A 14,072-nucleotide genomic window follows, 5' to 3' on the forward strand; every position below is an offset into this window, starting at 1 on the left:
ATGAGGATGGGATGACAGGCTGCTATTTTGCCACAGAATACGGAAGATTGTAAAGGGCTGTGAAATTGAATCCATGACCCTGGAAGTCAGGCTCAGTTTAAGAAGTGTCATGTTGGGGGGGAGGTTCCTGAAAGTCTCAGGATAAGCTGAGCTTGTTTTCCCCTTGACAGAGGATCTAGGGTGTGGGGGGTGGATGTGTGTGCCTTTTGCTATCTGTGTTTCATAAAATGCTGTACCATATACTTAAATAAGCCAGCAAAGTGACATGATTTTTTTAACAGAATTTCATGTTTGTATTGCTGAATGTCGCTTTGGACCACTTTACGGTTCTGTTCCTTGCACTGAGCTGCATCATTTGCTGCTAACGGGGGTGTGGAAAATACTGCTCTGAAACACGCATTGCTTTCTGCTGCCTTTCCAAGTGGGTGCTGCGAAACCGACTGCATGGTGCAGTGTGACATTTCTACGTAAGAAACAGCAGAATGTAGCTCAGTGGTGGAAGAAGGTAGTTTTTTGTTCAGACGTTTCTGATTCATAAACCGTCTCTCGGCGAATGTAAACTTTAAATAATGACTAGGGCTGTGATTAAGTTGCTGTAAGTTTACTTAAGTGTTGAGTTATTGTCTGCGATTCAGTGATAGTGCGTTTAGGCGGAAAGATTGTGCAACAGGAAGTCGTGCTGCAGTTCAGAAAGGATTTTGGCAAGGCAGGGTTTGTGGGCTTTTTGAGGTCAAGGTCACTGGATGTGTTTGAGTTCTGGGGAAGCAATGCCGAGGTGCTCCTGGGGAGGGTTCTCCTTGTTCTGCTGTGCTTTGGGGCTTGCTCTGCAGTGTCTTCTAGCTCTGACATTCATTTTAAAGACATAAGGGAAAATCAGGCTGCACTTTTGTGTGATTCACAGAAATTGTTATTTTAAGGAGTTGTGTTTTGCAGTGCTGTATTTTATGTTTTCCTGAGGCAGCTCTAGTGAGAAGAATGATTTTTGAGAGGGATGGCTTTTAATCTCGTTATCAGTTTGGGCTGTGTGGGCTCTTCCTTTGACAGATCTTTTTGCTATCTCTGAGGGAAATCAACTGTGCCACATTTCTCCTCTTTCATCTTAAGCATCTAGTGAAGTTGTGTATATTTTATGTACTTCAGCTTGGTTTCAAGCTTGTCATTGAAATCCTGCTTTACTCCTGATTAAGAAGATGACCATTAACATTTCACTTGTACAGCAAGCAGAGTTATTATATTCAGTATGAATAGGGCTTGCAATGTCATTTTTACATTTGTTTCAAAACATAATCGCATTTTATTAGTGCAGTTCATGTTTCACACCAAAATATGCAACGAGTCTGTAACATGCTTCATTTTAGAGTGCTTTAAAATAAATTAAAGATTGGGTTTTATAATTAAGTTCCCATTAAAGAATAGCAAGTATTCTTGAGATTGGTACGTAGAATTTGTATTGCGTGTTCGTGTTGCATTTTTGTCCTGTACCACACTATGAGCGTGTGGTTTATTTAGTCAGTATGGCTGTTTGAAGGTTGCGTGGCCATTTAGGGTTCAGGCATGTAACAACAGACATAGGTTAGCAAGGTGCTGGCTTTCTATAAACAGTATTTAGGGGGATATTAAGTGCTATTTACTGAAATAATTGATAATTTGTTTTTTTTCTGAGCGCCAGTAGCATTTCTAAGGATGTGTGTTAGAGTAGAGGGTAGGTATTGATGGATTTCCAGCAGAAAGTGCTTCTCATGAGCATTGCACCCGTGGAACACTTGGGTGAATGCCTGTCTGCTATGGTGAGAGTGCTGCAGTTGTACTCTGGTTGGCAGACGTTGGGGCTGGAATGAGAAGAGAGCAAATGCACTTCAGTGACCGAACACAGAAGGGTCAGTGAGGATCTGTTGTCCTTCTGTGTCCCGTCTGCAAGATTCTTTTGCTGTTTGCTGCTGGGTAAGCAATCTGAAATGTTCAGCAATTGCATTCAAATTAAAGCTAGCTGTGGTTGCTAGAGGTGCCTCAGGTCAGTGGCAGCAGGGAGTGCAGCAAACAGGAGAAATTCCAGTGACCCGTGTTGAGTCATTTTTAAGTACAAGAACTGTTAGAATAGGTAAAGAATGTAACTGCCAGGTTGTAGTAGGGCTGCTCACTTCTGCTCACTGCAGAGATCCCTTTCCCCAGCTGCTGATTTCCTTCACATAGTATCCTGCGTGCAGAACTGGGACTTGCAGTGCAGATGGCAACTTCTTGACGCTGTCAGAGGTTTCAGATACAAGCATTTCTAGTGGGAGGAAGCTGAGGAACCTCACCCTGCTGCCTTCATATTGGCCTAATTTGGATTATGAAGTAGGAAGCAACATTTTTAAATTCACAAGCAGCATCGTTTGCATTTGCACACAAGAATTATCTACCCTGCTTCACTCTGCAGTGTTTAAAACTACTTGTTTTGAAAGAGGAAAAATTCATGTACTGTATTCTTGTTTTCATTTTTCCTTATCTCCTCAGGAAGTCCCTTTTTTCCACCCACGCTTAACTGCTTTTGTGTAAATGTAATGGTTTAATATTATTCCCTGGAGTACTTTTATATATTTATGGCATCCATACAGTAAAAAGATACCCTCTGAATATCTTGTTATGAGGATTACTTTTCATTTTAAGACTCCATAAAGAGGATATAAATGAAGCCTGTACTTTGAACTGTTTTTTTTTTCCTTTCCTCAAATGTTTAATGTGTATTTATTTATCAATCTACAATGCTCTGAGTGTGTTGCTGGTTTAGGGATGAGCATTCTGCTCATATTTTTCCAGAGAGCTTTCAGTGGTGGATTAAGTATGATGCATTAGATCATCAAACAAAATCATTGTATAAAACTTCTGGATTGAAGCAGACCTACATGGATCAGCACTAAGCATGTATAGTTGGACAGTGGATCTTCAGTAAATACACATTTTTGCTGTTGTAGGCTTTTTTTTTTTTTTCCAGTTAAATTTTAGTAGGAGCAGATCATAGTCATATGTAAATTGAATGTTCAGCTCCTTACTGAAATGCATATAGAGCTCCATAATGTACATGCCTGGGCAGGATCTTTCTCACTCTTTCTGCAGCTCGTAAAGGTGTGGAATCCAATCAAAATACAAATCTTGGCTGAGGTTGCATAGACACTTCTCAGCAGAGCAGTGAGAGTGTCCTTTTAAAACGCTGTCTTATTCCCTTAGCGTTTTCAGCCACCTTCCATTGTTCAACCTCCTGAGCCTCTGCTGCGTTTTTTTCTTAGTGTGAGAGATATTTTTTTTTACTGACTGTAGCTTTTGTTCCTGTTTTTATTAGCTTCAATCCTTGAAATCTTTCTCTGCCATCAGAACAAGCAGGCTAGCTATAACCTGTTTCTATTACATTTCCGTGCTCGAATAACTCATCTTCTCTGTTCCTTTGTAGGCATTCGACCTCCGATCATGAATGGGCCCATGCACCCACGCCCGTTGGTAGCATTGCTGGATGGCAGGGATTGTACAGTAGAAATGCCTATTCTGAAGGATGTAGCCACAGTGGCATTTTGTGATGCTCAGTCTACACAAGAAATTCATGAGAAGGTAATATTACAACAATAATTCGGGTGTTTTAGAAAGCACAGATAATTTAATGATTACAGATACGGTGTTTTGTGAGCGATGACAGTGTCTTAGATGTTGTGGTTGGGTTAATAGTTAATTACCTTGGTGATTTACTGGTTGTTTATTAGAAGTGATGAACAAAGATAAAAAATGTCTGTGTCAGAGTATGCCTTCTGTGCAGTGCATCCTTGGCTGGGTCTTGTGTGTATGCTTACCAACTGAATTAGATTTGGGGAGAGCATTTATCTGGGAAAGCTGCATTACGTGATGTTTTGAAATGCTTCTTGGAAACACTGTTGCTAAGCTTTCAACTAGAAGGCCAAATATCAGTATTGAATTGGCTGTGTGAAGAACTTTCAAACTTCTCTGCTTAGCCAACTGTTGGCTTAGAAGATGTGTGCACTGTGAATTCATGCTGGAGTTTCAAACCAAAGGCTAACCAGAAATTTATTTTCTAAAAGAATTTAGAAATGCATTCTAACTGTACATTATCCCAGAAACGTGTGCCTTTCCTGATGATTTGGAAACATGTAGAACAACCAGTGGTTTCTAATGCTGTCGAAGGATTTCTCGTTTTCTTAGAAGCATCCTCATTTTTTGTGATGATAGCTAAGGGTGCCAGCTGGCTTGTGTACCTGCATGGTCTCTTTTGAAGGCTTCTTTCAGCATGAAGACCTAGCACCTACCTCAGATCTTTGCTGCTCGTCAGACAGCAGAATAGTGTTCCCACAACTGTATTTCTGCAGAGGCAGAATTAATTTTGATGAAGTTATTGTTGGCTGTTAGCAGAGAAAGCCTCAACTGCCAAGTATTCCTTTACCTGATAGAGTGAAACCTGCTTTTGTGGAGGTAAAAACTGTAATGAATTTGGTGGCAGAGGAGGTCAGCTGGATCTGTTCCAGGTGAATTTGTTTCCCCTCTCCAGTGAAGATTCATAACAGATGAATACAAATCCAAGTATTAACATAAAGGCTTGTTGCGTGTCTGCATCCACTTCTGCAAACAGAGCATGTGGTTGTGTGTACTGCTGAGCATGCTTCAGATATGAAGGCATTACATCAGCTGAACTGAATTGCACCAATAAGTTTGCTTCTCTATAAAGATATTGTTAAGCTTGTTCTATGCTAATTATAGTAACCCTTAGGCTTGTTATTTCAGAAGCTTTTCACTAACTGTTTTAATTGCTTATTTACTTTTCATTTTCTTATATAGCTTTGTTTAAACATTTTAGAGCCTGGTATCTGTACATGATGGAAGATTTAATCTTTTCTTTGACTTTCTTATAAAGCCAGCTACTTGTATAGAATACCAATACAATGTTTTCCTTTCTGTTACTACGTGAGTAATTTTTTTACTGTAGTCCTTTTCATGTCAGCATGTTTTTTGGTGAGAACTCACCAACAAACTCTTCAGCTTCCAGCTGTCTAAGAAATATATTTTTATCCTGAGAAAAAGTTTCTGTTGTTAAAACAGATTTCTAAGATTTTTAAGAGCTATGGTTGTATATTTTCTTTTTTCCAGCATTAGAGGATTAAAGAGGTTTTTTATGCTGCGACAGCACAGCAAGCTAAAACAGCTGGTTCTCGTGTTTCAGACAAAAATAAGAGATGACTCTCCTCTTGTAAAGCCCTGTATTCCTTGGTGGCTCTCTGATGCAGATTTGTTCCCCATACAGGAATGTGCTTTTGTCAGAACAGTTGTCAATAATGATCTTATACGTTGTTTTCTGCAGCACCAGTAATGGCTTAACATTATTTTGAACTCTTATTCTGTTGTGACATTCCATTTTGAGAGAATAAAATTTTACTGAAACCTAATGCCAGTGTTATACATTGAAAGAGATCAGTGTTTTTGCTGTGTGTACGGCTAGAAGTGTTTGCTGTTGTGGGAAGGGAACCTAAAAGTAACTGACTAGAGAACAAATACAAACAAGCGAGAACATCTTTGTATTTATCAGTAATTTTTTTAATTTTTTTTTTTTATTTTAGTATATTTTTAATGTTCATTTGTAAAGGTTGAAAAAGGCCTTTTCTCTTAATTATGCATCTCAAGAAATGTAATATAATGACTTACTTCTGTCTATTTTTCATCATATTTAAATGCCGCTTTAATTTTATTCTTTTCTTGTCTCACACCATCATCAGAAATGTGGCATGTGGATAGCTGGGTTCTGTTCAGAAGGACTAAGTAGCACATGAGGAAGAAACAATGTCAATGCTGTTTCACTATATTAGTAAATAATAGCTGTCTGCACTTCAGGTGAACACTGGCATCTGCACCACCTGTACAGTGCCCTGCTTTGCTTACAGAAATCCACTCATTTACTTTCTAATGCATCAAGACTGGGAATTCCTGAGTGACATGATTGCTTTTCCTTAGAAACACCAAATATTTTCCCTTATCAGTGATGTATAGTAAATGAATTATGGAGTTTGAAAGTCAGTATGTGTATCTCAAGTTGTAGCTTTGAAAAAGAAAATAAGTGAAACTTAATGAGTAATGCAGATAATCTTTTGCTGATCTTTATAAGTATTTGTATTTAGTGCGTATGCTAAAGCTTGCTTCCGTTGTTTCTTATATTAAAAGAATTCATTCTTATTGAACTCAATAATGTGTAAAATGTTTTCACTAGCAACCAGTATGTTGTCAAGATGCAGATTTTCATTAGTCCGAAGTGTGATACAGTCCTAAAACATTTGGGTTTGCAGTTTGTGTTCTGCTAGATGATAAACTTCTGTGACAAAAATTACCAACCCTCATCCATGTTCAGGTTGGTAAAGTAATATCACATAGATCAGTTCATGAAATGCAGAGGCCTGCTTGCTTTGCATATGCAAAGTGCTCACTTTTCACTCCAGTTGTTTGCTTGCTTGGGAAAAAAAATGACCTCTTTGAACCCATTTTTAGAGCTGTAGTGAAGAAATATCTGTATTTCAGTACTGCCTGTCTGATGCATTGTTTGGAAATGGTATTTTAATCATTTTTTTCAGGAGAAGTTTTTTCTAAAATCAGGAGTTGCCTATTTAAAGCAGTATTTGAAATGTTTGTAGATTTATAATGCACATTCCTGGCTGTTCTAAATGGCACTGCCCTGTTCATTAACATATATTTGATAATGGATGTTCTTTTGCTAAAGACCATTAGGAAGGAAGAGATGACAAAACTCCAGGAAAAGACTCAGTGCTGAGAAGAATGAAAGGCTGCAAAAAGATGAGAAAGCTGTGGTTTTCGGTGGCTTCCATATCTCCCTGATGGCAAGGAAGTGAGGAATCAGCAGTGAAAGGGAAAACATACTAGAATCCAGAGGAGGGATTTCTGTTTGAGAGAGTTTGAGAAACAGGATGATGGCTTAAATACTGTGTTCTGAAATGGCTGGACAGGAGTGGAAATGGAGAGTGCAGAAAGAGGGATTTGTGTGAGATTGGGAGACAGCAGTAAACTGCAACCTTAGATGGTTTGTGTTTTTTTTCACAGACAAGCTGAGGGATTGTAACACATGCAGGCAGTAAGGAGGAATAGAAATCAGGATTTGGACGCCATTTGTATGGATCAAAAACAAGATGCTAACAAATATTGTGTACCTTTATTGTGTGTGCTAATCAAGGAGTTTTCTTCAGATAGGTTAGTGTGCAAGTTTAAGTTCTGTAGGGATTTCACTATGTCAGAGAACTTCTCATTCTGTTTTTATTGCTGAAGAAATAGAAGTATGGAAAATAAGTAGCTTGACTTTAAGCAAGTCACAAATAAATAATCACACGTATTAGAATTCTGCTTCACCTCAGGTCAAAGGTGTTGTTACTGGTGCTGCTAGTTGAAAAGCAGGCTGGGTGGTGTGGGTATGTTTCATTGCTTTGAAAAGGCTGCCAGTGCTGACGTGAATCCTGACTTTTACTGAGAGTGACCCAAAGTACTGCAGCAACTTTGCAGCTGAGGACATTTATTACAGTTCTTCAGAAGTTACATGTGTATAGGGATTTATTGTTTTTTTTTTTTTTTTTTTTTAATATATATATATTTTAATTATTTTTATTTTTGCCACTCCTCATCTCAGTAGAGAAGGTGGTTTGTGTTCAGGACTGTTGGTAGGTATTTGTATCTCAGGATGCAACAGTCATCTAAACTTTTGGCTTCTAGGTTCTCTCTTATTATAAAGACTGTACACAGTGATGTGAAGTTGAGCATTTTGTCAGTCAGACTGTATCATATAGTTGAGTGGAGACAGGACAAGGGGAAACGGCTGGAAACTGCAGCATAGGAAGTTCCGCACAAACATGCGCAAGAACTTCTTTACAGTGAGGTGACGGAGCACTGGAACAGGCTGCCCAGGGAGGTGGTGGAGTCTCCTTCTCTGGAGATGTTCAAGACCTGCCTGGATGCCGACCTGTGCGACCTGCTGTAGGGAACCTGCTTTGGCAGGGGGGTTGGACTCGATGATCTCTGGAGGTCCCTTCCAACACCTACAATTCTGTGAATTCTGTGATCATGGAGAGCTGGTGGTGAATGGGAACTGGGTTTTCTCACCCTCTCAGGAGACTTCACCAAGTCATTTGGGGTAGAAATTCAAGATTTTGGTGGTTTGATTTTTATATATATTTTTTAATTTTAATAGAGATCATATTAATGTCAGTTAAAGTTAGTACTTTAAATTGTTTTTATTCCTTCTACAATTAATTGTTTAAATCTGCCTTTTCAGTTTTCAACCTCAGATTGCTTCCAAGTAGCAGTTTTGGTCTACCATAGGTGTTTGTCCAAAAAAAGCCACCAAAAAAATTAAGCACAAAAATATTAGCTTGTTTCCTTCTTCATTCCAGGCTAACGTGCTTTTTTGCTCTCTCTTTTGCCCTGTTCTCTCCTTTTGTCTCCCAAAATCCCTTTCCTTTGAGTGGTTTACTATTCTTTCTCCTTTCATGGCAGCTTACACACCCTGCACTTCTGCTTTTTGTAGCCTTGCTCTTTCCCTACTCTTTCTTTCTATTTCTTTACCTTGGAGTCATCACAGGCTTGAGCACACCTTTGAGGTTTTTGTGTTACCTGAGATTTTTCAAGTTGAAATTCTTTGGTCTTCAGGCTTTCTGACTTCATCACATAGGTAGAGAGAGAGAGAGAGAGAGAGAGAGAGAGAGAGAGAGAGAGAGAGAGAGAGAGAGATGCACACAAAGTGCACTTCCTAGCTAGAAGGAGCTAAGCATAAAAATAATATGCCAACTCTGGCAATAGGAGTGTTAAGTGTAGCAGAGAAAAAATAAAGGGATCCCTGCAAACTCGAATGAAAGAGACAGAAAGCACAGCTGATTACAGATGACCTATAGAGCAAAATGTATATGCTGTGGAAAGAGTCTGCACGTGTTTTGTTTTTTTCTTTTTTTTCTTCTTCAATTCTGTGGTTTCCTACGTCTTCAGTTAGAAGGAAAAGAAAGAAGGCAGGAGGTTGTTTTGGCTGGATTACTACTTCTTTCAGGTGCCCCATTCCTCAGAACATTGAAGAAGATGCAGTACTCAGCTGGAAGTGCAGATGTAATCTGAGTGGTAAACCCACGCTGCAGCCTTACAAGGGTTAGCCTTTAGTAAAGCTAAAACGCCTCAAATTCCTTGAGCTCTGCTCAAAGCACAAATCAAAATTATCTTTGCAAGAATACTATGTTTCCATATTTCTATTGTAAATGAAAACATGTATAAGTTGAACTTCCTGTTTGGTGGAGTAGGACCAGGTGTTTTCAGTCACTCCTCTGTATAGGAATGAACTAGGAATAGAAGCGTTTCCAGTCAGTACCATTATTATCTAAGATTGCTTCAAAGAGAAGCTGAAAACTTTCATAATGCTACAAATGTGTGGAAGCTGCAACAAATCAAACACGCTGCTGCTGTTCAGATGACTGCTTGATTTGTTTCTATTTTATTAATGGTAAAATAAGATCATTTTTGCAGCTTCATATTCTTACCCATTTAGAAGTGAAGCTGTAACTTTGCATTTGCACCATCACTGTAGTTTATATTGATGATACATTCCCAACATTGCAGTTGTCCAGCAGATTACATTTTCAATGTATATGGATTAAAATGAAGCTGTAATGTATACTTGGGAATAAGCTGATGCTTAGGAGTTAATCCACTGAAGATCTAGGGAGACTGCTTGAATGTACCTTGAATCAAATTCCTTATGAAAGACTGAAAGAAAAATGAGAAAATGAAATCCTAAAAACCTTTCTTACACCTAATAGAACAAAATGCTACCTTTAGTATTTATTACAGTAAAGTTGTATAGAAAATTGGTGTTTGTATTCAACGACCTTTCTGCCAGATTTGTCATTGGTAATGCTGGAGGTCAAGTGCAGCCTTCGCAGCAAGCTGGCAGCACCTGCAGACAGCCGGAGGGCTGCTGTGCCCAGCAAGCAGCCTGTATCGATCCTACAGGCAGAGCAGGCTCTGTCATGTGTGCAGTTAGCAGCAAGCATCTTACTTCATTTCCTGGTACTGGATCTTTACTAAGGATCACTGGGGCTTGAAAATTGCTCATGGTTGTTAACAGCTTTTTCTGACGCAGTTCTGTGGGTTGATGCCTTGTCATCGGTGACTTTCATGATACAGTGATCCTCTGGTGAAGAAGTTTGATTCATCCTAGTGTCTGACAGACTTGAACTGAAATGCTACACAATTCTGTGATGTTAATAGAGTATACAAGTCAATGCATAGAAGTCTTGATAAAAAGATCTTTCATTTAAAGCCGTTCTTGCCTTCCAGTTCTAGAACTCCATAATCCAAATAGCTTTGTTACCACATTTCCAGCTTGCCAGTTTTCCCATGTGCTGTACAGAACCATAGCTACAGACCTCTTTCTCTTTACCTTTGTCACCTGAATAATTCACCTGGTGGTGTTCAGGAAGTGTGGAGGTGTGGCACTGAGGGACATGGTTAGTGGGCATGGTGGGGGTGGGCTGATGACTGGGCTTGGTGATCCTAGAAGTCTTTTCCAACCTTTGTGATGCTGTGAAAAATGTTTTCAGAGTCTCAGAAATTTTCAGAAATTGACTTGTCCTGAAACTACTGCATGTAGTTGTCAGTAAAGAAGGGCTGACATCCATGTAGTTCTTTTTAAAAGGAATTTGCCTGCAAGTTAGACATTTACATACAGTTGAGTGTACGTGTATCTATTTTTAAAAACTGTATTTTATAAACTGTAAATCTACTGTCATATTATGTGTATACTAGTACTTCATGTATAGTTATACTGCATATATTGTTTCTATACTGCATATATCCTATGGTTCTATATTTGTAGTATGTTTATATGGGTCTTAGAGCGTTTTTGGGAGTCTGTAAGTAATGTTTGTTTATGTAAATGTTTTATACTTATTTGTATTTGTGTAAGATGTAAAGCAAAGTCATAATGTTTAGTGTCTGAGCTAGTAGCACTAAAGTTCAGTAGAAGACCATTAGGCAGTTTCCTGGTGAAAGTGTGTTCCGTGAATTGGTGTATTACTGACAGTGATGCTGATTGTAGGAATCAAACGTTAAGCTGATGTCTCATAAATAGAAACTGGAACTAAAGAGCAGCACAGACTGATGATTTTAGAGACCTGCTGACTGCTGTTTGAGCACACAGGGTTATATTTTTAGTTTTAAATGTCTTTGTTTTGCATGGATCCTTCTGTTCTGATGAGGTTTTTTTGAGCAGTTAGAAGCCTGCTGCAACTTTCCCCTAGAATATTGACTATGAATTTCATGGACTGCTGCTCCTCTGCAAGACAAGTAATGCAAGGCCTGCTCAACTTAATTGAAATACATTGTCAACCTAAATGTGCAAAAGTAACTTTTGATGACATTGAAAGATTTAACTGGGGATGACACAGCAAGCTTCAAGTCCAAGAAATGCAGTATCCTGTCATTTCTAGAAGCAGATGGAATATATCAGTTCTGGTAATGATTTCTGAGAGGTCTTTTTAAAAAATAACACCGTGCTGTCATTCTGTATTTATTTTACAAATGTCTTTTGTCTCTGCATTGAAGTAGGTTGGCGTTTTATGTACTGTGTTATGTTTTTGTGATCTGGATTGATCTGCAAGATTTTGAGGCCAGTTTTTGTAGAATTCGTGTACGTTTAGGTGACCAAAGAGCAAAATGGCTTGCTGTTTTATTATTAATATTTTATAGTACTCTTATGTTTGTTTGGTAAAACACTCAAGATACTGAGCTTTTAATCAAATAATACGAGGCATGTATGTTGTAATGGTCGCCATGTAGTATCTGGTATGATGGCTAAAATAGCCTGGTGTTGAAATAAAATGAAAAAACTGAAAGGGAAACGTTTAATAAGGATTTGAACCTTCAACATTCACTACTGAAGATCTGTTAAATTCTTTGAAGTAGAAATGTTTCCTACTACAGTGTCAGCAGTTCTCTAAGCGCCTTGGAGAGGTGGCATATTGTGAAAGCAAAGTAGTCATTCTGAGGTTGAAGAACAGCAAAAAGACCTGTCTGAACAGTTCTGATTGGAAACGATGTCAGCTCACTGAAGAGGGTATGAAAAAGCCTTTCAGCAAGTTTTCTGTAGCTTCACCTGGAAGTAAGTCAGTAACTGAGGGCGGAACAATAAAGCAGATAGCTTCCTTCTCTCACTGAATGATTATGTATCCAACTTGTGTCCTGTTTCAACTTTTATCTCAGATCCTTTCTTCCCAAAAAGGCCAACTGTCGTCAGATGAAAGTAGAAAATGGCTGCTGAAGGTACGCAGCTATCTCTGTTTGTGCTGTATCAAACCTTGCCTGTTTTGTTTCCATGCAGGAGAGCTTAAAAGAGTATTGTCTGACTGCCACGTACCTGAAATTTCTAGCATGCTTGTTTATTATATCTGTACTGCAAATTGTCAGGGGTTGATTTTCTTTATTTATTTATTTATTCTTTTTTGTAACGTAACTGCAGTAGATGCTAGACCTGCTTATGTTTCTGCTGGATTTCAGTTTCATTTATTACTCAGACTTGGTTCACATTTTATTTTTTGATCTAACAATCTTTCTAGACTTAAGTACGTTTAATACGTAATGGCTGAGAAAGTAATTTATACAATTGATATCAAAGTACAGAAACTGTTGTTATAGCTGTAAGTGGCATTATTAACATTAACCTCATTGCAGAATGCTTATAACTTCAGATTCTCTTTTTTCTGCTATTTTGGTACGTTTGTGTCACATGGCTAGGTACAGAAAGCAGTGACATTATTTAATTATCAATAATTAATGTGAGTTAATGTACAACAGTAGAAGAGTATGTGTTGGCACTATGTTTCTTTGCTAAGTCATCCATAATCCTAGAAGCTGTTAAGAGATGAAACCTTCTAGCCCTTAACAGTAAGAAGAAAATCATAAAAGATTTGTCATATCTTTTGGTTTCATATCTCATATAATGAATAAATGAATGTGGAAATGGTTAATGTCAGCATTAAACCATGGTTGAAAAATGGTTTTCCTTTTCATTTAGTGCATTCTTATATCAGCAAATAGTTTCTGATATCCTCATGCCAGGCCAGAACCTGGATGGACTCAAAACTGTAGTGTAATGAGTCCACACTGGTGCTCACAGAGTGCAAATTACAGTCTTGACTGACCAAGTTAATAAAAGATGTGTGATTATGAAGTGAAATTCCCAAATGAAATGCTTGAGCCCATTCATCTGTCTTTTAGCCCTTGCTTACAGTGGTTCTTGAGGTAGTGGAAGCTCTCTGCACACCCAAACACTCTGCCCTTTCCAGTTCTGGAGCAGAGAAAGAAGGGTCTGCCTGTCCCATCAGTCTTGAGTTGCATTGCTGTAAGCTACTGCATGTTATGTATGAGCAAAGGGCGTTATTGTCAGTGCTGCAGCTGTCTATAGCAACCCCTAAAGAAGCAGCAGTAGTGTGTGTAATATAACACAGAATGGAGGATGTGGCTAGCTGGAGAGGCCTGGGAAATCACAGAGATCTTCAGGACCTCAAAGTCAGAAGCACCAAGTGCAGGGAAATGCATCAATGTGGAACTCAGGGTTGTGACTTGGAGAAGAAAGAAGCCCTGCTGGAAACCTGAGCGTGCAAAATAAGATGTGCTTTAGGAAGAGATGGATTCAGATTTATGTTTTTACCAAGGGTTGTCAGTGTGCTGTTGGCCATGTGGAAGTGTGCATGACGTGAGGCTTCATTAGGAAGGATTTCCACTAAGTGTGCATCACGTGAGACTTCATTAGGAAGGATTTCCACTAAGTATGCTAGCGTTGGTATAATGGAGTAGGGAGAGGAGTCTCAAATAGCAGTGTCTGCAGCTGGGTTACCCCTTAAAGAGCTGACCTTGTGCTTGCATGAGTGCACCACAGGGGTAGAGAGGGACCAGCCTGGAGCGGACTAGAACTGGGCCTGTGAAGGGCAGCCAAACAAGTGCTGAGAGGAGATACGAAAGCTGTTTATTAATACGTGTGGATTATAAACACCAAGGAAACAAAATGTGGTTTG

At 38.9% G+C, this 14,072-nt stretch overlaps 1 protein-coding gene across 6 annotated transcripts in view; it reads left to right on the plus strand.

Annotated features, from left to right (window-relative positions):
* Positions 1-14,072, plus strand: part of CTBP1 (C-terminal binding protein 1) — a gene marked incomplete at both ends in the record, with an annotated part of 164,692 nt that overhangs the window by 124,843 nt on the left and 25,777 nt on the right. For all 6 annotated transcript variants that reach the window (XM_079534260.1, XM_079534261.1, XM_079534262.1 and 3 more), the window contains one exon: positions 3,425-3,579. In XM_079534260.1, the coding sequence (XP_079390386.1) occupies positions 3,425-3,579 (155 nt within the window). The remainder of the gene's footprint in view (positions 1-3,424; positions 3,580-14,072) is intronic.

This window comes from Tetrao urogallus (genome assembly GCF_951394365.1).
Source record: "Tetrao urogallus genome assembly, chromosome: 4".
NCBI lineage: Eukaryota > Metazoa > Chordata > Aves > Galliformes > Phasianidae > Tetrao > Tetrao urogallus.